Here is a 24,956-nt window from a genome sequence, read left to right as displayed (position 1 = left end):
TGTCCTACGGTGTCCATGCCCTGCCCCTTTCCCTGCAGGCTGTCGGCATCCCCCGGCTGCCCCACCTTGCTGGCCCCTTCCTGCACTGACATCTCTCCCTCCTCCCTGGCTCTGCCTTGGCACACAAAGCCTTGGACTGATCCAGACTCCTTCTGGGTGATGCTTTGTATCAGAGCACTTGTCTTGGAGGGAAATTTCTTTCTTCCCATGTCCAGTCTGGACCTTCCCAGATGCCATTGGTGACATTATTTCTTTCTCATTCTATTCTGACCACAAAAAGAAAAGCTCCACCATCTCTGACACCACCACTGGGACACTGTGGAACCTCATGGAATGAACAGCCCAGTGTGACACTGCAGAGTCTTATTGATACAATGGATTCATTGTGACTCTGTGGAACCTCATGGAATCAAGGGTTCATTTCAGGAATTATAGAGGGGTGATTGAATCACTTTTCCTCACAGGTTTTAATGATGGCAAATCAGATCCACTTATATAAATTGCATTATATATTATGATAAATGAGCAGACAGAACAGTAGACAAGTGAACAGATATTTTCTTAAATATTTAATACACTGGAAAAGCTAAAGCCTCCTAGTAGAGTATATTATAGCATAAAATAGTGCAGTGCACTGTATCAAAACAATTATTTTAATGTAGTTGATCAAAAGCAGCAAAAAGAAACAATCATTAAAAAGGGACTGATGTAACTCTCACACAACTAAAGAAGGCAGATCTCTCTCCTTCCCTTAACCCTTGGGCAGTGACCATGAAGAGCCATCCCTGCTTCATGGGAGAAGCTCCACATGCTTCAAGGCAGTCTGTGGAAGGATCTGCCATATGGAAGTTGGACTGAGCTTTTATAGTTACACTGTCAGAGATTGCTGGTCACATGTTTCCAGGCCAGTGAGCAGCTTCTCTGTCTGATCCTGTTCCAAAAAGCAGGATGGGCATTTGCAGTTTGGTGAATCAGGCTGGTTTTAGCAGAATTCAACACCAAATCAGCCCCTTGGTGCCAGCAGTAACTCAGCCCAGAGAGCCTGCATTGTTTGCATTCTCTGAGTGGACTCTGGGCCTGATCAGGGCAGAACATCCTGCCATGGTCCATAAGGCTCTGCAGTGCCACAATGGCCCCTTGGTGCCATGAGGTTCCAAAATGTCCTGAGGTTCATTTGGTTCCAGGAGTCCCCACAAGTCACAAAGGCCTCTTAGTTCCATGAGGTTCCACAGTGCCCCAGGGTCCCTTTGGCTCCATAAGGCTCTTCAGTGTCAAAATGGCCCCTTGATTCCAGGAGTTTTCAGTCTCCCAGGGTTCTTTCAGTTCCATTAATCCCTGCAGTATCACAATGGACTTTTGATTCCATGGTGTTCAGCAGCGACCCCAGGGTAGTTTGGGCTCCATAACCCTCTGCAGTGTCACAAAGGCCCCTTCATTCCAGGAGGTTCCAAAATATCTCAGGGTTCCTCTGGATCCATTTGTCACGATTCCATGAGGTTCTGTCGTCTCATAATATCCCTTGAGTTCCAGGAGATTTTGTGGTGTCACAATGGCCCTTTGGTTCCAGGAGGTTCCACACTGTCCTTGCTGGAACACACCTGGTTGGATGTTGCCCCACCTGCAGAGCTGCCTCCAGCTCTGGGGTCCCAGCACAGCAAGGACATGGAGCTGTTGGAGCGAGTCCAGAGGAGACCACCAAGATGATCAGAGGGATGGAGCAGCTCTGCCATGAGGGAAGGCTGAGAGAGCTGAGATTGTTCAGCCTGGAGAAGAGAAGACCTTTGGAGTGACCTAATTGTGGCCTTCCAGGACCTGAAGGGAGCCTAAAAGAAAGATGGAGAAAGACTAATTCCAAGGTCCTGGAGTGACAGGGGAAGGGGGAAATGGCTTCACACTGACAGAAGGAAGGGTTAGATGAGATATTTAGAAGAAATTCTTTACAGTGAGGATGGTGAGGCCCTGGCACAGGTTGCTCAGAGAAGTTCTGACTGCCCCATCCTCAGAAGTTGTGAATGAGGCTCTGAGCAACCTGGTCTAGTGGAAGGTGTCCCTGCCCATGGCAGGGGGTTGGAATGAGATGCTCTTTAAGGTCCCTTTCAATCCAAACCATTCAATGATTCTGTGACTGGTGGGCAATGTGGTGGTTGGGGCCATCTTGGGCACAGAGACACTGAATGGCAGCGTTTTCCATGGTGGGTGAAGGAAGGAGGGGGCAGCAGAACTGACTCCTGGGACTGACAACAGACAGAATTTGGCCTCTTTGGGAGAATGATTGATGGAGTCCCTGGGGAGTCAATCCTCAAAAGATGGGGTCCAGGAAGGCTGGAGGTACGTTAAGAAGAAAAATCTGAAAGCTCCAGGAGCTCTGCCTTTGTGCCATAAGACAAGCCAGAGGGCAAAAAGCATGGCCTGGTTAAACAGAGAACCCAGGCTGGAACTCAGGGTGGGAAAAAAGAGAGTGTGTCACCTCTGGGAAAAGGGGCAAGAAACATAGGGGAGTACAGGGATATTGTGAGGTTATGTTGGGAGAAAATTTGAAGGGCTGAAGACAAACAGGAACTGAGTTTTGCTCTGCACTTAAAGAAAACAAAGTGTGTCTCTAAATCCATGGGTAGCAGAAGGAGGGCTCAGGAGAGTCTCCATCCTTTGCTGCATGCAGAGGCAGCACAGGGTCAGGGAAGGAGGAAAAAGATGAGGGACCTCATGCCTTCTTTGCCTCTACACTAAACCCATTTGTCCTCAGGATACCCAGATCCCAGGACGTGAAGTTGGTGATTAGAGTCTGAGTGAATCCCCTGTAAAATCCAGGGGTAAATGATGAGTGACCTGCTCTGCCAGTGAGACTTCCACAAGTCCCTGGCTGAGATGGGACGCACCTGAGAGTGCTGAGGGAGCTGGAGAAAGAGCTAGCCAAGCCACTTTCACTCATTGCCCAGCAGTCCTGGTGAACTGGAGAAGTCCCAGCTGACTGGAAATCAGCAACTGTGATGCCCATCCACAAGAAGGGTTGGAAGGAGGATCTGGACAAGTCCAGGCCTGTCAGCCTGACCTTGGTGCCAGGGAAGTCCATTGAGGAGATCATCCTGAGTGCCATCAGACAGCACAAACATGAAAACCAAGCCCCTGTGAGCTTCGGAAAGGCAGATCCTGCCTGACCAACCTGATCTCCTTCTATTACAAAATGACCCACACAGTAGATGAGGGAAAGGCTGTGGATGTGTCTCTCTGGAATTCAGTCAAGCCTTTGGCACCACCTCCCACAGCATCTCCTGCAGAAACTGGCTGCTCATGGCTGGGATGAGGGAACTGTTTGCTGGGTGAAAAACTGTCTGATGGCCCAGAGAGTGGTGGGGAATGGAACTAAATCGAGGTGGGGCTGGTCACTAGTGAGGTTCCTCAAGGCTCAGTGTTGGGGTTGGTCATGTTTAACATCATTATTGATAATCTGGACAAGGGGATGGAGTGCACCCTCAGTAAATTCATGGACAGCACCAAGTTTTATGTGATTGTGGGTCTGCTGGAGGGCAGGAAAGTTCTGCAGAGGGATCTGGACAAGCTGGATCAATAAGACCAAGTGTCGGGTCCTGCCTTTGGATCACAACAACCCCATGGAATGCTCCAGGATGGGGGCAGAGTAGCTTGAGAGCTGCTCAGCAGGAAGGGACTTAGGGGTGATGGTTGAGAGTGGCTGTATATGAGCCAGTGTGTGCTCAGGTGGGCAAGAAGGGCAGGGGCATCCGGACCAGTGTCAGGAATAAGGTGGACAGCACAACCAGCACAGTGATTTCCATCTGCATTGGTCACTGGTGAGGCCCCACCTTCAGTGCTATGTCCAGTTCTGGGCCCCTCACTGCAAAAAGGACATTGAGGGGCTGGAGTGTGTCCAGGGAAGGGAATGGAGCTGGGGGAGTGTGGGGGTGAGTGTAAGTGCATCCCTTAAGGAAAGCTGTTTGGAGTTCTACCTTAAAGAGAACAGAGCTACCTGGAGTATGTGTGGTGGCCGGTGACCAATGAGAGGCTGTGGTGTATGCCAGGTGAATTGGTTAACCAATGATGTGTTGGCATGTTGGATGTGAGAGTGCTTAAAAGGTGTGGACATTACTGCGTGAGAGAGAGACTTACTAGGATGTGAGAGTGAGGCAGATCTAGATCTACTGATGTAAAAGGAACTAACTTCTTCTACTATGAGCTATGAGAACTGTCTGTTAACCTATCTGAAAAAACTCCCTAAGATGTGAGCCTTCTGATCAAGCCTTCTGATGTCTGCTGTGCTGGAGCTCTTCTGACCGCCAGTCCACAGCCCAGCTGGGTGTAGGGGGCTCCCCCTAGAGGGGAGGGTTCGGGAAAATGGGTCATGAGGAACAGCTGAGGGAACTGGTGTTCTTGAGTCTGGAGAGGAGGAGGGTCAGGAAGAACCTTCTTGCTATCTGCGAAGACCCAAAAGGAGGTTCTAGTGGGGTGGAATTTGGTCTGTTCTACCAAGGCTACAGTGAGAGAAAGAGAGGAAATGGCCTTAAAGTGCATCAATCAAGATTCAGAATACATATTTAAAAAAACATTTTTTCACTGAGAGAGAGTTTATGCACTGAAATAAGTAGCCCAGGAAGGTGGTGGTGTCTCTGGAAGTGTTCACATGACATCTGGATACATCACTACTGGATATGGTTTACGGGTGATTATGGAGGTGCTGCATTCAGAATTGGACAAAAAGATCTTGAAGGTCTGTTCCAACCCTGATGGATCTAAGATTCTGTGACCTGTCATTGCTGTTACCAGGTTTGCACTTTTACAAGATCCTGTAAGATGATTTCTCAGTTGTGTCCCTCAGTGGGACCCATTAGCACTACAAGAAACTTTACAGTTTGAATCTGACTTTGGGTTCTCAAGAGGTTCCTGCACCTTTCCTCTGGGTCTGAGGTTCAGGGACTCAGCACCAAACCCCCCAGAGGGCCATTAAATGCCCTGGGCTGTTGCTGTGCTGCTGAGCTGGGCCGGGCTCCTGGCACACAGGGAGCTCCTGGCAAGCGGGCAGCGCTGCAGAGAGACAGCTCTGCCCAGGAGCAGCTCCTGTGCACAGCCCAGCAGGGCTCAGGGCACTGCCTGCACACACCAAGGGCACAGCAGAGAAGGGACAGAGGTGAGAGGCAGCCTGGGCTGGGAGGGGACTGAGATCTCATTAAAGGAGAAACCTCCACAGTATTTGAATGAAGAATTCTCTGGCTGCAGGAAAGTTAATCTTCCCTTCCTGCAAGGATCTCCTAAAGCTGGCACATCCCACAGCTTCCAGGATCTTTCAGAAGGACTCCCACACTTCTTCAGTGGAACGACCTGCAGGCAGCAAGGGCAGACAAGAGAAATAAGAAAGAGTTTTAGGTATCGTTGGGTGAGAGAACAGCTGAGGGCTGATCAGGAGAGAAACCTTCACAGCCCTTGGCCAAGGTAAGTCTCTGACTGCAGGTGAGTTCCTGGAAGTATGTCTTAAACCTACCAAATGCCACCACTGGCAGGACCTGTCAGGATGGCTCTTCTGGATTTCCTGGTGTGCATCAGGAGAACATGCTCCAGAGCAGGACTTGCCTTCTGCACCATCAGAGGCACAGGGCAAGAAGGTTCCCTTCTGGCAGGCCTGGCTGTGGGCTGTGAGGGTGGAGGTGCAGCCAGGGGTGTCCAGGGCTGTCCTGCAGAGCTGGCTGTGTGCTGGGGCAGGGACTCTGCTGCCTGCCAGAGACAGCTCAGCCCAGCAAAGGAGCTCCCCAGGGCACTGCAGGGAGAAAGTGTGGGTGGAAGGAGTGACCCCCTTCTGGCAGGGCAGGGATGAGCAGGGCAGGGCAGGTCCTTCAACTGCAATGGCTCTGGGCTTCTCTCAGCTTCAGTTCTACCTCCTGCCATGTCCAAGGGCACTTCTCAGGAAGCACATCCACTCAGAACACCTTCCCCTCCCCAGCCACCTCAGCTTGTCTGGGATCTGCTCTTCAGCCCCTGCACATACAGAGCTGCCCCTGGGCAGTGGGGTGGGCATGGGCTGTGTGAGCACTGGAGGGAGCTGAGCTGGGCACAGGGAGGTGGCTGCTGGCAGGAACAGCTCCTCACAGCACAGACAGGCAGGGCGGGAGAGGGAGCTGCTGCCACAAATGCTGGGGAAGGGCATGTGGGCACCTCCCTGCTGGCCCTGTGGCACAGACACCCTCCCTTGGCCAACTCCTCCCTGGGCTCCTTTCCCAGCCTAAGCAGAGCCTCTGCCCTCAGGCCCGTGGGGGCTCAGGTGGGCATTGTCCTGCAGCAGCCACAGCCCAGGGAAGGATAAGCCTCTGATTTCCATCTGTCTCTGTGTGTCCCTCCTCCCTTGGCAGGAGCATTGTGGCATTTCACTGCCATCCCCTGTTGCCTGTTCTGTCCTTGTTCTCACCATTGGCTCTTCTGAGCCAATGAGTGGGATTCAGGGTTGCAGTTTCAGCTTCTGTCCGGACACAAACCCTTTGGGTCCTGCTGTAGTGATGTTTCTGTGGGAGCAAAGTGCCCAGGACCCCTCCAGGCAACTTCAGGATATCCATCTGTTTCCCGGGGTCTCCTGCAGGGTTGCAGGATGCCCTCCAAAGGGGCACAGCTCTCCCACAGTATCTCTGTGCTGTCTAGGAACTCCATGGAGAAATCACCTCAGTGCTAAATCCATGGAAATGCTCTGGGCATCTGCAGTGATTGCTCTGTGTCTCTGTCTGGGAGAGAGATGAAAAAGGTGAGGAGTTTGTCTTTCTGCTTTTTGGACCCAGATTTCTGGGTTCCTCTGCCCTCAGCAGTGTGCAGTTTTGTTTTGGGGGAACAGTTGTGTGTGATGCTCATCCAGCTCCAAGCTGCCAGCACAGGGCAGGTGAGAACAGCACTGATGGACAGAACAGCTCTTCTGTCTCCACTAAGGGACTGTCCCTTTGCCTCTCAGGATGCACAAGACTTGACCTACAGAGCAAATAGATTGTCAGTGATTTCAAGCATCCACAACCATTACTAACTATGGCAGGTGCAACTGGGTGAACAAATAGAAATAATTCCCTCAGCGCAGTTCTTCAGCTGGCAAAGTGCAAACAGCCATGCTGAGAAGCTCTTTGAAGTATCACACGTGAGGAGAAGAGGGAAGGAGAGATACTGATCTCTTCTCTGTCACTGGCCAGTGACAAAACCCGAGGGAATGACCGAACATTTCACAGGAAGTTAAGGTTGGATATTAGAAAAAGGTTCTTCTCCCAGAGAGTGATTGGGCACTTGAAGAGGCTGCCCAGGGCAGTGGTCACAGCACCAAGGCTGACAGAGCTCAGGATGCACTTGTAGAAAGCTCTCAGGGACATGGTGTAATTCTTGGGAATGATTCTCTGCAGGGGTAAGGGTTGGACTCCATGGACCTTGAGGGTTCTTTCCAGCTCAGAATATTCTGTGATTACATTTAGAGATCACCCTGTGTTCTGAGTTCCCTCTCACTGATAAACAAGAAGGACTCCTCAGGAGCCCATCACAGAGTTACTGCTTCCAGTGGGCCCCTTATGCAGCAAACCCCAGAGCTCAGGGGAAGGAGCTGCAGGGAAGTCTGACTGTGGGGACAGAGCCTGAGAGTGGAGAGGCTGTGACATATGCAGTGTTTTGCTTGTAGAAATCTGGACTAAAGAATTCCTGTCTTTTCCTCCTCAACAGATCAAAATATTCTGAGGAACAAAATGCCCAACAGCAGCTTCATCAGCCAGTTCCTCCTCCTGCCATTGGCAGACACGCGGCAGCTGCAGCTCCTGCACTTGTGGCTCTTCCTGGGCATCTCCCTGGCTGCCCTCCTGGGCAACGGCCTCATCATCAGCGCCGTAGCCTGCGACCACCACCTGCACACCCCCATGCACTTCTTCCTGCTCCACCTGTCCCTCACAGACCTGGGCTGCATCTGCACCACTGTCCCCAAAGCCATTCACAACTCCCTCTGGGACACCACAACCATCTCCTACATGGGATGTGCTGCACAGCTCTTTTTCTTTTTGTTCTTCATTGTCACAGAGTTTTCTCTCCTCACCATCATGTGCTACGACCGCTACGTTGCCATCTGCAAACCCCTGCACTACGGGACCCTCCTGGGCAGCAGAGCTTGTGCCCACATGGCAGCAGCTGCCTGGGCCAGTGGCTTTCTCAATGCTCTGCTGCACACAGCCAATACATTTTCCCTGCCCCTGTGCCAGGGCAATGCCCTGGGCCAGTTCTTCTGTGAAATCCCACAGATCCTCAAGCTCTCCTGCTCACACTCCTACCTCAGGGAAGTTGGGCTCATTTTGGTTAGTGTCTGTTTACTGTTTGGCTGTTTCATTTTCATAATTTTCTCCTATGTGCAGATCTTCAGGGCTGTGCTGAGGATCCCCTCTGAGCAGGGACGGCAAAAAGCCTTTTCCACGTGCCTCCCTCACCTGGCCGTGGTCTCCCTCTTTATCAGCACATCATTTTTTGCCTACCTTAAGCCTCCCTCCATCTCCTCCCCATCTCTGGATCTGGCATTCTCAGTTCTGTACTCAGTGATTCCTCCAGCACTGAACCCCTTCATCTACAGCCTGAGAAATAACGAACTCAAGGATGCTGTGAGGAAAATGATGACTTGATGCAATTTTAAAGTAAATTCCTGCCTGTTTTCATGTGCAAATCACTCATAAGAAACTCATTACCTGTCCAACCATCTGTCTCAGGTTTTGGACAATGATTATGGTGCTTATTTTTTCTTTTTTCTTCTGAAGTTGTGTGCAACTAAACTTTATTTTTGATCCTCAGTTTTTCTTTAATCCTTAATCTTTTGTGTTTTACTTGGAGATGGTGTAAATGAGAGAATGATATTTTTAATATTTAAAGCAATTAAAAGATATTGGTGCAGTTTGTTTGTTCAAATTCCTTCTTTTGTGGCCACAGGAAGGCCAGTGGCAGTGCCTGTGTGCAGAGGGAGAGAGTAAGACTATCACAGCACAGCAGCATTACCAGGGAGCACCAGCACTTTGTCTTTTTATATCTGCTCCTTTTCCACTTCCACACTCTTCTTCCAACCCTACTGTTGCTATAAGGCCTTAGTGCTCTTTCAACTTGGTCACATCCTGCTGCATGTCCGTCCTGGGCTCACAGGCAGGGACAGGCCGTGGGCACTGCTGGGACACAGCTGGGCTGCACAACAGCAGCTCCATCAGGGAAGGGCATCTCCTGAGGGCAGGGCAGGAAGGCTTTCAGCTTTCTCCAAAGTTGCCAATAGGAATGTGCTCAAGGAAGTGTCCTGGTAATGTAAATCCCAGTGCCCAGTTGCAGAATGTGAGTGTGCAGGGTGGGGGCACAAAGCAGTTTCCTTGCACAGCCAGATTTCCTGGGATGGGTCTGAAGCACCAACAGAGCAGGGTCTGGCCTGTGTCTTTGTTCCATGGACAGCCTGGGAAGGTGACCCAGAGCAATTCTCACAGACCAGCCCCTGAGAACACAATTCCTGGCACTGGCCTCTCACCCCACCTGCAAGAGGACATTTATCTCTCCACAGAAAGGCATCAAGGGATCAGGTCAGAAGTTCATGTTTGCTCCATACAGAGGGGACTTCAGCATGTATATCATGTCTGTGTGGGGACATGAACTTGAGTGAGCACAAACAGCATCAGCTGTTCCTGGGGTGCCATAAATCTGATGGGACAGGCAGTGTCCTGATGTCACTTCCACTTTAGACTCATGTGCCCTGGGAAACCCCCTGGATGCAGCCCTGGGATGTGCTTCTGAGCACAGAGTTCCCCATGTCCATCCCTTGGGCCGTGGGGCATCTCAGAGAGGGGCAGAGCAGGTGACACCCCACAGGGCTGAGGTGCCTCTAGCCCCTTGCAGTGGCAGCAGGAGCCCAGGGAGACACTGCACCTGCTGCCAGGAACTGTCTGTGTGTGTGCAAGGGAAGGACTTGTGTCTCTGAACAGCCCTGGGTGTGCGAGCAGGTCATGAGCCCAGCTCAGGTGTGGGCACCTGCCAGAGCCCTGACATTCCTGGGTGTGGCTTCAAGAATAACTCACTCTATCCCAATAAGATTTCTCCCACCTGCGTCCTCAAATACACTGGACATGTCCCTGTCTGTTCTGTCCCCCTGCCCTGCCTTCTGGCCGATCCCTTTCCCTGCCCAGCAGGAAACCAGCCTGGCTGGGCAGCATTTCCCCTGTGCAGGCAGAAAGGGCTCTGCAGGCAGGAGCAGCTTTGCCCTCCAGCAGGCAGCATTCCTGCCCTTTCCCAGAGCACAGAGCAAAGCTGGGCAGTGGGATGCAGCCAGAGGCACACACACCTCCATGGGTCACCCCTCTGAGCTGCCTGCACAGCTTCAGTGAGCACCCAACAGAGAAACAAATGCTCTCAGTCACAGGTGTCCAAGCAGGGGAGAGGGGACATGAAGATTAAGGGAGATAAAGAAGGTAAAGGGAAGAATAAATATTTCCATTGATAAAAGGGATTAGGAAATTCAGACATCATCCATGGAGTTTTTACTGTTTGAAATGAGGACTCTCCACAACCTTCAGAAAATCTTGTCTCCCTCATGACCTGCCCCATGACTCTGTTGGGAACAGCCCCATCATGAGGCTGCAAGAGGAAAACTTTCAAACCTGCCACAGTTCCACTACCCCGAGGGTCCCCTGGCTGGGGAGAGCACAGTCTCTTCTCCCAGCACTGTCCCTGCCATTTCCTGTACCTTTGGCACATACAGAGTGTTTCCTGCTGGTGGCCACATCCCCTGACCAGCACTGGGCTGTTTGCCAGTCCTGCTGTCTGCAAGACTCATGGACTGGAAGGGTTGTCTCCAGCAGAGCCACACCCTGGCTCGAGGGAGTTCTGTCATCCACAGTCATGGTGTCCTTTTTGTCCCACACACTGTTTGTGGCCCTGACTTTCTGCATCACGTCTTCTGTGGCCTGGTCGAGGTGCTGGAACTCTCCTGCAGTGACACCATGACACTCTTGCTCTGCTTTCCCAGCCTGATTTTTAGCTCCAGTCTTCCTTTTCCATTTACAGGAGCATCCTGTGTGTGCTTCAGAGCTGCCATCCTGGGGCAGCTCCTGCCCAGCACAGGCAGCCACAAGGTCTCTCCACCTGCTCCTCTCACCTCACCAGGGCCACTGTTTTCTGCAGCATCCCCATCCTTGCCCAGCACAGCCCTCCTGGGATAGTTTCACACAGCCCTTGCTCTACATCATCCTCATGCACCTGCTCACCCCCCTCACCTACAGCCTGATGGCCAGAAACATTCAGGGCAGGGAGGCACCAGGGAAAATGCTCAGGACAGCCATGGAGTGCACAGAGAGACCATTGGAGTGGTGGGTCTGTAGGAAGAAATCCCTGCTGCCTCCCTTCTGAATGGCTCCAAGGAGCTGGACAGGCCTGTGTTGTGTTCTGGGCACTGAACTGGAACTGTGGGATATGGAAAAGGTCTTTGGTGCCAGGGATATTGGGAATGATGGGCAGTGTCATTGTGAGACCTCTCTCAAACCCCTTGGAAAGGCCAGAGCCATCCCAGACATTTCTGGGGACTTCAGAAAGGCAGACATGGAAGCAGTTTGCAAACAGGGCAGGAGGGAGGATTGGGAGAGTTCCAGACTGGTCAGGCTCAACAGAGAAGGGGATATGGCAAGTCCTCCTGCAGCCATTTCCAGGCATGGGAAGGACAAGGGAAGAGATTGCAGAATCCTTTTGGGAGGTAAAAGAAAGGGACATTGTGTACCCAAACTTTAGCAAGGCCTTTGACATGGTCTCCCATAGTCTCCTTATGGCCAGATTGGTGACAGCTGGACTAAAGAAGTGGAACGTGTGATAGGTGGGAATTTGGCTGAACGAGAAGTGTCAAATAAAAGTAATGGTACAGAGTCCTCTTGGCAGCAACTTCCTGGTGAGATCCCTCAGTGACCAGCCCTTGACCACCAATACAGAACATTTTTATTATCTCTCTGTCCAATGGGACAAACTGCATTTTCAAATCCTTTGTGCATGATACCAATTTCAGGGAGCCCTTGAGCAACCAACCTTGGTTTAAAGACCAATATTGGAATGGGAACTCCAATAAAATGAACTCTTTCCCCTTTTCTTCCCCACAAATACACAGAGACAAAATACAAGGAAGTATTAAATGAAAGAAATAATTTTGGTGACCAGAAATACAGCAGCAAAAGCAACAATACCAAGGGAACAGTTCAAACCAACAACAGAGAGAGAGAGAAATAGCTTTTATTTCTCCCCCACCCTTGTCCCAACTCCCTTTTTTGTACAGATAGAAATGCTGATCAACATGTGCTTCCCATTCCCCTTTGCCCCCCTGGAGGAACAAAGAACAAAAAGTAAAACCACAGGAAAGAGGAGACAAAGCAAAATCTGGAAAATGCCTCATATGAGACAAGTTGTGCTGCTGAAGCAAACGCTGACTCCAGAGGGGCCCAAGGGGCGGCAGAGCCGCGACTCTGGTTCATGTGGCAGTGGGGGGGAGGCAGCGGGTCTGCTGATCCCATGGAGTTCTGGGGTCCCAGTGCCCCCTTTGTTCCTGAGGTTCTGAAATGACTCAGGGTCCCTTTTCTTCCATGAGTTTCCCTGCATGTCACAATGGCCCCTTAATCCCATGAGGTTCCAGTGTCCCTATGGCATCTTGATTTCATGAGGCTGAACAGCATCCCTCAGTTCCTTTGGCTCCATCAGGCCCTGTGGTGCCACAACTGCCCCTTGATTTGAAAAGGCTCCTCAGTGTCCCGGGGTTCCTTTATTTCCATGACACCCAGCAGTGTCAAAATGACCCCTTGATTCCATAAGGTTCTGAAACATTTCAGTTATTTTGTCCATGAGGTCCAGCATGTCACAATGGCCCTTTGACTCCATGAGGTTGCACAGTGTCATCACAAAGCTGAGCCCATCCAGATGGGAGTTCTGGGGAGACTGCGAGGAACTGGGATAATTGGGGAAGGAAAGAGGAGCTTGGACAACAGAGAGGAAACATTTTGATGATGACAAAACAGGTTCAGGTCATGCTGAGGGTTCTGAAACACTGACTTTGAAAATACTTCTGACAGACCTTTACCCAATTTCTGATCTCAAGCCCCAACCTAAAAGTGCTGCTACTCCCATTCAAAGGAATCCACTGCTCTAATCCCAATCTCAATCTGACCTCGAAGGAAAAGGCCAAACCCAGCACTCCAGACTCTTATTTGTACTCTAATGCCCATCCCAAACCTACACCTGCAGTATTATTATGAAACCCCCAATCTTTAATCCTAACCCAGACCAAAAATTTTTCCCCCTAATCATGAACCACACACTGTCAGCAGAACCCCAAACATCCCTAAACTTCTGCCTAATGCCTACCCTGAGCTCTAAACCCCAACCCTTGACCATTAACTACTCCCAAACAGCCCTTGGGAGCAGGACAAGGACCTTGAGGGCCCAGAGCAGGCACAAGGTGTTGGAGAGGAAAGTGAGGTGACCTGGACCTGATCAGCTCATGGCACACAAGGAGCAGATGGGTGGCAATGCTGTGAGGACTCAGCTCGGCCTCAGCATCTCCAGGGAGCCCATAGCTGAGAGGGGGCAGCCAGGTCACATCTGTCACCTCCCTGACAGGCAGCAGCAGCCTTGGGCACCCAGAGGCAGCTGAGCCACCTGTGCACACACCCTGAGAGCTGCCCCAGCTGAGAGTCCCTCTCAGGGGCCCTGAGGAGCTCTGGGCTCTGGCAACACAAACCTGCTGGAGTTTTGGAAGGCAAAGAGGCCAGTCCTGCCCTGGGGGCACAATGACCCAGAGATGAGGGCAGGGACCTGAACAGCTCTGGAGTGACCCCGAGGAGAAGGGCCTGGGCTGTGTGAAGGATGTCGTGTGGCACAGGGGCTCAGGATCAAAGTTAATAAGGACAACAGGACATGGGGCTGCCTTGGGGGAGTGTGGCCACCCAGACAAGGGAGGTGTCACCCCCTTTGAATGAGCACTGGGGTAACACATCTGGACTGATGTGTCTGTGAGGTTCCCCATTGTGGAGGAATGAGGAAGAACTGGAGACGGTCCAAGGAAGATCTGGTTGGGCATTCGACAGGCTCCCTGGGGCACTGGTCACAGCACCAAGCCTGACAGAGCTCAAGGAGGGTTTGGATGATCCTCACATGGTTTCACTCCTATGGATGGTCCTGTGCAGGGCTAAGTCTTGGACTTGATTATCCTTACAGACCTCTTCCAACTAAGCATATTCTGTGATTCTGCCAGGATGACAGAACTTTTCTTGGTACTGGAAAGAGAAAGAAAGTCACAAAGTGCAGCTTAGGAGTTTCTGAGTGGAAGGGAGGAAAAAGAAATGTCACACACAGAGGAGCCTTGTGGTGCAAGGTTTCACCAAGAATGAGTCAGTATCATCCCATGGCTTTGTGTTCCAGGGAACAGCCAGAGATGGTGCAAAGACATCAGTGAGGGCACAGAAATGCTGCTGGGAGGGCTGGTGGCAAAGCAGGATGGGTGTGTGCAGCCTGCAAGGCCAGAGGAGCAGCAGGGACAGGGCAGGACAGGCTGCAGGACAGATGGCCAAGGGCTCCGGCAGGGCTGGAAGGCACAAAGACACCCAGGCCTTTGTCCCCTGGGCTCTGGCAGCTGCCTCTGCCACTGAGAACAGCAGAAAGAACTTTATTTTGAGGTTCTGGACTTTGTTTCTCCCACACCCATCCCTGAGGAGGTTGGGAGGGGTTGCACAGATTTGAACTTTTGTTGTTCCTCCCCCTCCCATCCCACTGCCCCACAAACAGCCCTGAGCCACCTGTGAGGGACAGGACCTGCTGTCCCAGGGCCTGGGGCTCAGGCCTTGGCCTTTGTGCTTCCTCCAACCAGCCCAGGGTTTTCTCAGCATTGCAGGTGCCTGCACAGAGCCTTTGTCTCCCTGCAATAAGGGCCTCCAAGGATCTGCTCTAAGGAGTCCCTGGGGAGGCTTTGTCAGTGTCTGCCCTCAGTGGGGCCATTGATGCTTCAAGGGACTTGGAGTTTTCCTTCTGACTTCTTGAGCCACTTTTTCAATCTTCTCTCACTTCCTGAGAATCATGGACTCATCTCCAAATACACAGTGGGGCTCATTAAAACACAGAAGAAAAAAATATTTCTCTTCCTTTATTTGTCTACAACTCTTAAAGACCTGTAGTAATTGGAGTTTGGTAGTTTATATAACAAGGAAAATTTCAATGTGAACCTCAAAAAGCCCATATATTTCTGAAGGAAAGGGGATGATTTACACAGAGACTTAGGATGGAAGAGGGTCAGAAAGCAAAGGGTTTGCATACAAAAGGGGGAAAAGGGATTAATAGCACTTAATCATTGACCAATGTAACACTTATCAAGGGATTACACAGAATTTGCTGCAATCTCAACCGTGACTCAATTATAGATTCACAATAACAACATTCACATCACAGTCAATTCACACACACAAACACAGGCAGAGATGTGTGAACACAACAATATCTGTGTGTGTAAAGGTGCCCACTCAAAATTCTCCTTGTTGTCAGTGAAACACTCCCAGGGACCTGGGATGTGGACCTGGGGACATTGGTGGACTTGGCAGTGCTGAGTTATGGTTGGACTGGGTGACCTTGGAGGGCTTTTCCAACCCAAGTGATTCTATGATGCAATGACTCATCACCTCTATGATTCTGATAAATCCTCTCCTGCAATCAACACACATCCTGAAAATTCACATTCTGACATGGCAGAAATTGTATTGACATTTCATTGAAAGTATTGAATCATTTCAATTGACAGAAAGAGGTTACTGAAAAATCAAGATATTGAAGGACACTGTTTGGGTTTCAGGCTGAGCTGCACTGACTGACCATCAGTACCCAGTGCTGCTGGAGGCTCAGGTGTATTTGAGGTCCTTGCCTGGCACTGGCAGCTGTCACAGAGGAGCTGCAGGACATCAGGAGCCCTTTGGAGCTGCAGATGGAGCCTGGGCAGAGGGTCCCAGGGAAACTACATAAGAGTATCAGGAATTTGTATTCCTGTAAGACAAGGAGAAGAACTAAAAAGAATATTAAAAGCTTATCATTTTCTTCCCTCTGGAAGGGAAAGTTCCCAGTGCCCCAGTTAAACCCTTCTTGCCCATCACTGCCCCTGCCCCACCTCACACAAGGAGCTCTGTGAGGTTTCTCAGGTGGAGCTCTCTCACCTGACACAGGGGAGCAGTGACCAGTGTCAGTGACACCCCTGGGGTTTGGATGATCAGCTTTGCACTTATCTCACACATCTGTTACAGTGGCTTCCTGTAAGACTCCCTAAATCATCAAATCACTTTTCCTTTCCATCCCCTCCAGGGTACAGGATGTGTGACTCTGGTTTAGAAGAAATAGGTGGGAATGTTCTCACCTGGACCTCACAGGAGGCATCAAGATCACAGGGCCTTGTCCTGCTGAGGGAACCTGCTTGACATCTCCTGGGAAAGCAGCATAGAGGGCTCTGGGCACTGCAGGAGACTCCTGGAATGCATGGGGCAAAACTTCCTGACCCAGGAAATAGGAGGCCTTTCCAGCCGGGATGTGTTACTGGATCTTTGGTCAGCAAGGCAAGTGGTGACCAGTGGTGTCCTGGGCTGTCTCCAAAGCAGCCTGGGCAGCAGGGGAGGGGGATTCTGCCCCTCTGCCCTCTCAGGTGAGACCCCACCTGCAGTGCTGCCTCCAGCTCTGGGGTCCCAGCACAGCAAGGACATGGAGCTGGTGGAGCGAGTCCAGAGGAGGCACCAAGATGATCAGAGGGATGGAGCAGCTGTGCCATGAGGGAAGGCTGAGAGAGCTGGGATTGTTTGGCTGGGAGAAGGGAACCTTTGGGGTGGCCTAACTGTGGCCTTTCAGTACCTTGAAGAACAAAATAGAAGATGGAGAGAGACTATTTACCAGGGCCTGGAGTGACAGGAAAAGGGGGAATGACTGAATCAGAAGGTTTAGATGAGGTATTAGGAAGAAATCTTTCCCTCTGAGGGTCCTAGCACAGGTTTCCCAGAGAAGCTGTGGATGCCCCATCCCTGGAGTGTTCAAGGCCAGGCTGGGCAGAGCTCTTGGGCAACACAGTCTAGTGCAAGGTGCCCCTGTTCATGTCACAGAGGTTGGATCTAGATGATATTTGAAGGTCCCTGAAACTCAGGACACTCTATGATTCTGAGTTACTTCAGGCAACTGTGAAAGAGCCCAACATCTTGACCCAGTTGGGGAAAAGGTAATTTTCAAAAAGTGGAAATTAAAGTCAGTAATGCAAACACCCATCAGGTCCAGCCCCATAGAAAATGACATTTCTTATGCTGTGGGTGCAGAAGGCAGTAGGTGTTGGGTTGTGCCTCAGAACACTCAAGCAGATCTGATCATTGCACCCACGAGCCAAGGCAAACACTGAGCAGAGTGAGGGGCAGTGAGTGGGGGCCTGACATGCAGAAGGAGCAGATTGCTGGGGGAGGAACTGCCTTTCCTGTGCCAGGACCAGGGCACATCCCACTGCAGGAAAAGCCCCAGGCCAGCCCCAGCACATCGAAGGCCACGGGCACAACTCAGAGTGACTTGGTTGCACCTCTGCCAGTGAGAGCCTGAAACCCCAAATGCATCTTGGCAGCAGCAGGTCCTGCCAGTCCATGGCCAGGAGCCCTCCCTTGCCAGCCCAGCCTGGTGGGCAGCACTGCAGAGCTGCTGGTTAAGGGTGTTCTTTCTTGCTGGGCTCTGCAAAGCCACTTCTGCTACAGGAGCCTCATGGGGAAGCAATTGGGCCCCAGCAACTTGGAGACAAGATATTAATCAAAACCTGCTCTTGCTGTTGCCAAACCCCTCTGAAATGATTGGGGTAATAAAACCCCCTAACACTGCATGTTTGGTGTTAGAATGGAAGGAATCACTTTATTCCCAGTGCTGTGTGTGTGTCCAACAGAAATCCTTTCACACAGACACCAATGCATCACTTTTTCACCTATTTATAAATTTTTAGCAAACAAACAAATCAATGTTCATTGGTTCTAAATGACATAATTTTATTGAACTAATTTTGAATTAATATTGAATTAATTTTTATCTTCTATTGGTTATGGACTTCTCCCTCTCTTTGCTAATTAGTCCATATTTTTAGTCTTTTTCTCCTGGTTGGGACTTTCCATCACATCTACTAAGTCCTTGTTAGCCATCTTCTTCATCTACTGGTTTCTGCAAGTCCTTGTGGTCCATAAATTCTGCATTCCAGATGTCCAACATCAACAGTACATCTTTCTATCCCAGGCTTTGTTCATCAAAGCATATCAAGGTTCACTTAACAAAACTTAGAGAATTAGTACTTTTCCCAAGCTGTGTTCTCACAGTGGTAGGTTAAATTCTGCTGATTGCTGGAGCCAGGGACGAGGGAGCGATGTCAGTGCAGGAAAGTTCCAGAGCGACAATGAATCCATTGTATCAATAAGACTCTGCAGTGTCACACTGGGCCGTTCATTCCATGAGGTTCCACAGTGTCCCAGTGGTGGTGTCAGAGATGGTGGAGCTTTTCTTTTTCTAGTTAGATATAAAATGAGAAAGAAATAATGTCACCAATGGCATCTGGGAAGGTCTATACTGGACATATGCAGAAAGGAGTTTCCCTTCAAGACAAGTGCTCTGATACAAAGCATCACCAAGAAGGGCTCTGGGCCAGCACAAGACTTTGTGTGCCAAGGCAGAGCCAGGGAGGAGGGAGAGATGTCAGTGCAGGAAGGGGCCAGCGAGGTGGGGCAGCCGGGGGATGCCGACAGCCTGCAGGGAAAGGGGCAGGGCATGGACACCGTAGGACAGCCTGGGCTGGAGAGGAGACAGGGATGTGCAGAAGCTGAAAGGCCCCAAGAGAGCCAACTTGTGCAGGCCTTTGGCCATGGCTGCTGTGTGTGCCCCTGATGGCATGAGGAGACAAGTGAGCCTTGCAGCCCTGGGGCCTCATTGCCTCCTTGTCCCTGCTCAGCAGCCTGGGAGGTGCCACCCCATCCTCCTGCCCTTGGCATTGGACATCCCACATGCCAGTGCCCCAGGAAGAGCCCTGAGGAATGAGGGAGGGAATGGATCTCCCTTCTCAGGGGCTGGAGGTCAGGACTAGGATGTTTGAATTCTGAAATACAGCCAGTTTAACTCAGCATGAGACACATCTTTGACTTGCTTGTCCATACCTGTCATAACTGCCTCCAGTTTTGTGCTCTAACTGGAATTTGGGGACAATTTCTCAGTCCTGTTCCTCAGTGAGACCCATTAGAATTACAAGAAACTTCAGTGTTTCAATGTCAATTCGAGTTCTTGAGAAGTTGTTTGAACTTACTCTGATGGACTGAGTTTAATGTAAACAACACAAACCCCACAGAGGGTCATTAAATGCCCTGGGCTGTTGCTGTGCTGCTGAGCTGGGCCGGGCTCCTGGCACACAGGGAGCTCCTGGCAAGCGGGCAGTGCTGCAGAGAGACAGCTCTGCCCAGGAGCAGCTCCTGTGCACAGCCCAGCAGGGCTCAGGGCACTGCCTGCACACACCGAGGGCACAGCAGAGAAGAGGCAGCCTGGGCTGGGACAGTGCTGAGATCTCATTACAGGAGAAACCTTCACAGTATTTGAAAGAAGAATTCTCTGGCTGTAGGAAAGTTAACCTTCCCTTCCTGCAAGGATCTCCTAAAGCTGGCACATCCCACAGCATCCAGGATCTTTCAGAAGGACTCCCACAGTTCTTCAGTAGAGAGGAGGTGGCCATATGGCAGAGCAGGGCAGGAGCTGCAGGCATTAAAGACAGACAAGGGAAGTGAGAAATAGTTTAAAGTTGTCCTGGAGTGGGAGGAACGGTGAGAGCTCATCAAGAGAGGAATCTTCACAGCACTTTCCCAGGGTAAGTCTCTGGCTGCAGAGCAGTGCAGGTGAGGTCCTGGAAGTGTCTCTTACACCTGCCAAATGCTACCACTGGCAGGACCTGTCAGGATGGCTCTCCTGGATTTCCTGGTGTGCAGCAGGAGAACATGGTCCAGAGCAGGACGTGCCTTCTGCACCATCAGAGGCACAGGGCAAGAAGGTTCCCTTCTCCCAGGGATGGCTGTTGGGTGTGAGGGTGGGGGTGCAGCCAGGGGTGCCCAGGGCTGTCCTGCAGGGCAGGGTCCTGCAGCCCAGGGCTCTGTGTACTGGGGCAGGGACTCTGCTGCCTGCCAGGGTCAGCTCAGCCCAGCCAAGTAGCTCCCCATGGCCCTACAGGGAGAAAGTGTGGGTGGAAGGAGTGACCCCCTCATGGCAGGGCAGGGATGAGCAGGGCAGGAATGAGCAGGGCAGGGCAGGTCCTTCAGCTGCAATGGCTCTGGGCTTCTCTCACCTTCAGCTCCACCTCCTGCATGTCCAAGGGCACTTCTCAGGAACCACATCCACTCAGAACACTTTCCCCTTCCCAGCCACCTCAGCTTGTCTGGGATCTGCTCTTCAGCCCCTGCACATGCAGAGCTGCCCCTGGGCAGTGGGGTGGGCATGGGCTGTGTGAGCACTGGAGGGAGCTGAGCTGGGCACAGGGAGGTGGCTGCTGGCAGGAACAGCTCCTCAGAGCACAGACAGGCAGGGAGGGAGAGGGAGCTGCTGCCACAGATGCTGGGAAGGGGCATGTGGGCACCTCCCTGCTGGCCCTGTGGCACAGACACCTTCCCCTGACCAACTCCTCCCTGGGCTCCTTTCCCAGCCTAAGCAGAGCCTCTGCCCTCAGGCCCGTGGGGGCTCAGGTGTGCATTGCCCTGCAGCAGCCAGAGCCCAGGGAAGGACACCTCAGGTCTAAATCCATGGAACTGCTCTGGGCAGCTACACTTGGGCAGCTGAACTGATCCCTCTGTGTCTCAGTCTGGGAGGAGAAAGATGGGGCACCCTGAGGAAAGATGAGACTTGTTTCTTTTTATGGGGACTCCTCTGTGTGACCCTCCTGCAGCTCCAAGCTGCCAGCACAGGTCAGCTGACAACAGGACTGATGAACAGAGCAGCTCTTTTTCTTTTCCAGTAAGAGACCATTCCTTTGCCTCTCAGGACTGACAAGATTTCACTTGGAGCACATTAGAAATTCCAGAGTTTTCAGCCATCCAAACCCACTCCTGGCAAGTTGAACTGAAACCAAATAAAATACACCAAATTTCCTCAGCTCTGTTCCACAGTTGGGCAGGCTGTGACCAGCAATGCTGGAAACAATTTGAAACATCAGAAGTGCATTTAATTTGATGTAACCCCATGTTCTCAGTTGCCTCTTACTGCACAGCAAGAATGAATCCTCAGGAGCCCAGTACAGGATCCCTGCTCTCAATGTCCCCATGAGCCAGAAAAACCCAGAACTCAGGGGAGATGGGTGCAAAAAGGTCTTCCTTAAAAGAGAGACCCTGAATGTCGAATACATTTTGCTAATATGGTCTGGCCTAACTCAGTCCTGCCTTTTCTTCCTCAACAGATAACCGTATCCAGAGGAAGCAAATGTCCAACAGCAGCTCCATCAGCCAGTTCCTCCTCCTGCCATTGGCAGACACACGGCAGCTGCAGCTCCTGCACTTGTGGCTCTTCCTGGGCATCTTCCTGGCTGCCCTCCTGGGCAACGGCCTCATCATCAGCGCCGTAGCCTGCGACCACCACCTGCACACCCCCATGCACTTCTTCCTGCTCAACCTGTCCCTCACAGACCTGGGCTGCATCTGCACCACTGTCCCCAAAGCCATGCACAACTCCCTCTGGGACACCACAACCATCTCCTACATGGGATGTGCTGCACAGCTCTTTCTGCTTGCATTTTTCGTGTCAGCAGAGTTTTATCTCCTCACCATCATGTGCTACGACCGCTACGTTGCCATCTGCAAACCCCTGCACTACGGGACCCTCCTGGGCAGCAGAGCTTGTGCCCACATGGCAGCAGCTGCCTGGGCCAGTGGCTTTCTCAATGCTCTGCTGCACACGGCCAATACATTTTCCCTGCCCCTGTGCCAGGGCAATGCTCTGAGCCAGTTCTTCTGTGAAGTGCCACAGATCCTCAAGCTCTCCTGCTCACACTCCTACCTCAGGGAACTTGGGCTTCTTGTGGTTACTGCCTGTTTAGGTTTTGGCTGTTTCATTTTCATAGTTTTCTCCTATGTGCAGATCTTCAGGGCTGTGCTGAGGATTCCCTCTGAGCAGGGACGGCACAAAGCCTTTTCCATGTGCCTCCCTCACCTGGCTGTGGTCTCCCTGTTTATCAGCACTGCTGTGTTTGCCTACCTGAAGCCCCCCTCCATCTCCTTCCCATCCCTGGATGTGGTGGTGGCAGTTCTGTACTCAGTGGTTCCTCCAACACTGAACCCCCTTATCTACAGCCTGAGGAACAAGGAACTCAAGGGTGCTGTGAAGAATTTGATCACTGGATGGTCTTGAGAAGCTTCAAACTTCCAGTTGTCTTCTGCATAGCCTTTAGAATGGAACTCCTGACAGGCCCATCCTTCCTTCTCAGGATTTGGCAGGGTAATTTGGTTCATCTTGTCACAATATTGTGCACACTGAAATTTGATAATAAATCTCCTTCTAATCTTTTTTTCTCCTTAATGTTTTTGACCCAGAGACTGTCTAAAAAATTAAACAAAAGAAGTGACTCTGTTGTAACTATTTTGATTCTTATTCACAGAGGTTCTTAAAGGTCACTGCAGGACAGTGCATGTTGGCAGAGGGGAGGGGGAAAAGCGTCCCAGCACAGCAGCACTGCCAGTGAGCAGCAGTGCTTGGTCTTTTCAGAGCTGCTGTTTCTACTTTCACACTTTCCTTCCCAGCCCTGTTATTGCTGTAAGGCCTGAGTACTCTGACAAGTTGGTCAAATCCTGCTGTGTGTCCATCCTGGGATCACAGGCAGGGACAGGCCATAGGGACAGCTGGGACACAGCTGGGCTGCACAACAGCAGCTCCATCAGGAAAGGGCATCTCCTGAGGGCAGGGCAGGAAGGCTTTGGGCTTCTTGCAAATCAGTCTCAGGAACATGCTCAAGGAATAGACTCTAAAGACTTTCCTTGTTTGGCTTGTTTTCCAGGGGCTCGGTGGGATGAGATCAGGGTCTCAGTGTGGCCTTCCAAGGCCTCAGGTCTGGTTCAGGTTTTGTCTGTTGGTGGCCAGAGCCCATGTAGATGGTGAATGGTTTCTGATTTACCTTTCTGGGGCTCTACAGTTTCTCACAGGGCTGATGGCAGGTGAATATTTTCTTAAGAGACTTGGGAACTGCCATGAAAACACAGGGGATGTGCCAGCAGGTGCCAGGCAGTCAGCAGTGAATAGAGTCCAATGAGCCCAGGCCTGTTCAGGGTTTAGTCACCCAGAGATAATATTCTAGATCTGAGTGTGAACTGACAAACAACAGCTCTGCAAACTCATGGGACACAGCAGGTACAGGGAAAGGAGTCTTCTAAGTGATTCATTTATTCTTCTTGGACACTCATAGGACAGATCCAACATAGCCCCCAAACCCATCTCCCAGCACTGGAACAAGGCAGAGCCCCTCTGAGCACCCTCCATGGCCACACAAGAGCTTGTGTGGCAGGGGGTCAGTGGCAGGGACCACCATCAGCTGGCTCTGCCTCCCAGCCTGACTAGCACAGCCAAACAGAGTCCTCCCATGGCCCATGCCGGAGTAGCCCCAGGACTGATTCTCTCCTGCTGTCCTGGGATCTGGGGCTGGCACTGGGGCTGCAGGAGCTGCCTGGGCTGATGATATCCTGAGCTTTCCAGACACAGAGTCACTGTCCCTCACCTCCATTGCCTCCATTTCTTTCTGCAGGGCCAGACATGATTGTGCTGCTCTTCTGGGATGGAGCAGGAACAGGGAGATGGGGGGACCAGGGAGGGGCTGGACTGGGAAGGGCCAGGGAGAGGAAAATTCCAGTGTTGAGGTGAAGTTTCTCAGTGTGAAGGGTGGGGGCTGTGCAGGGCTGAGGTGCCTCCAGCCCTGGGCAGTGGCAGCAGGAGCCCAGGGAGACACTGCACTTGCTGCCAGGAACTGTCTGTGTGTGTGCAAGGGAAGGACTCGTGTCTCTGAACAGCCCTGGGGGTGTGAGCAGGGCATGAGCCCAGCTCAGGTGTGGGCACCTGTCAGAGCCCTGACATTTCTGGGTGTGACTGCAGGAACAACCTCCCTGTCCCAGGGACATTCATCTCACCATCCTTGAGCATGCCCATTGCAAATGTCCATGTCTCCTCCATGCCTGTCCTCTGCCTTTATGTCCCTTTATCCCACACCAGGAAACAGCCTGGGGGAATCTCCCCTGTGCAGTCAGAGAGGCTCTGTGAGCAGGAGTGACAGTGTTCTCCAGAAGGTGCATTTGTCCCCTTTGACATGGCCCAGAGCTCAGGACTGTGAAAACATTCCCAAGCACACACAGCTTGGAGAGATCTTGGAAGGCAAATTGGGAGAGGAAGAACAGAAGAGGCAAAATTAGGGATATGAAACCATCCCAGAGAAGTTCAGTAGCTCCTCTGAGCAATGTTTCTGCATTCAAAACACTGGTAGGAAAAGTACTCTGATAAATAGCTGCACAAATATTTTCAGATAAACAGTGAGTGAATCAGATTAATAGAACAAGTGTGTGGTGTGGTCAGTAAAAAGAAAATTATGAAAAAACCCTTGAAATTAAAAATAAACAGCACATCATAATGACAGGCAAGGAAGTCTTCAACAATTACCAGGATTTCTTGTCTGCAGAGGTTTCAACTATCTCCTAAAACCCACACTCCTGGCTTCAGGCCATGACTTCCCAGAGCAGTCACAGAGTTGGCCACTGCCCCAGAGATGCCCCAGGGCAGCTCAAGGACCCAAGTATGAAAAGTCCCCCAGAGTGTCTGTGAGTCCTTCTGGAGCAGGAGCTGCTGGGCAGGAAGGACCAGCTGGGGAGGGACACGGAATCCCCCCCTGCAGCACTGCTGGCCAGGCTGAGGAGGGTCCTCTCCAGCACAGCAGAACATCCTGTCCCCTTGGG

The 24,956-nt window shown here is 51.5% G+C and overlaps 2 protein-coding genes across 2 annotated transcripts in view; both read left to right on the top strand.

Moving 5' to 3' along the window:
• LOC139673811 (zinc finger protein 850-like) overlaps positions 1-24,956 on the top strand; it is a 685,564-nt gene that overhangs the window by 117,244 nt on the left and 543,364 nt on the right. The window lies entirely within an intron of this gene.
• LOC139674250 (olfactory receptor 14A16-like) lies at positions 21,454-22,377 on the top strand. The gene has a single exon (XM_071560437.1). The coding sequence runs from the start codon at positions 21,454-21,456 to the stop codon at positions 22,375-22,377; it is 924 nt and encodes a 307-aa protein (XP_071416538.1).

Source organism: Pithys albifrons, chromosome 7 (assembly GCF_047495875.1).
Source record: "Pithys albifrons albifrons isolate INPA30051 chromosome 7, PitAlb_v1, whole genome shotgun sequence".
NCBI classification, from domain to species: domain Eukaryota; kingdom Metazoa; phylum Chordata; class Aves; order Passeriformes; family Thamnophilidae; genus Pithys; species Pithys albifrons.
The sequence above is the reverse complement of the archived record's forward strand: the minus strand, read 5'-3'. Positions and strand labels throughout refer to the sequence as shown.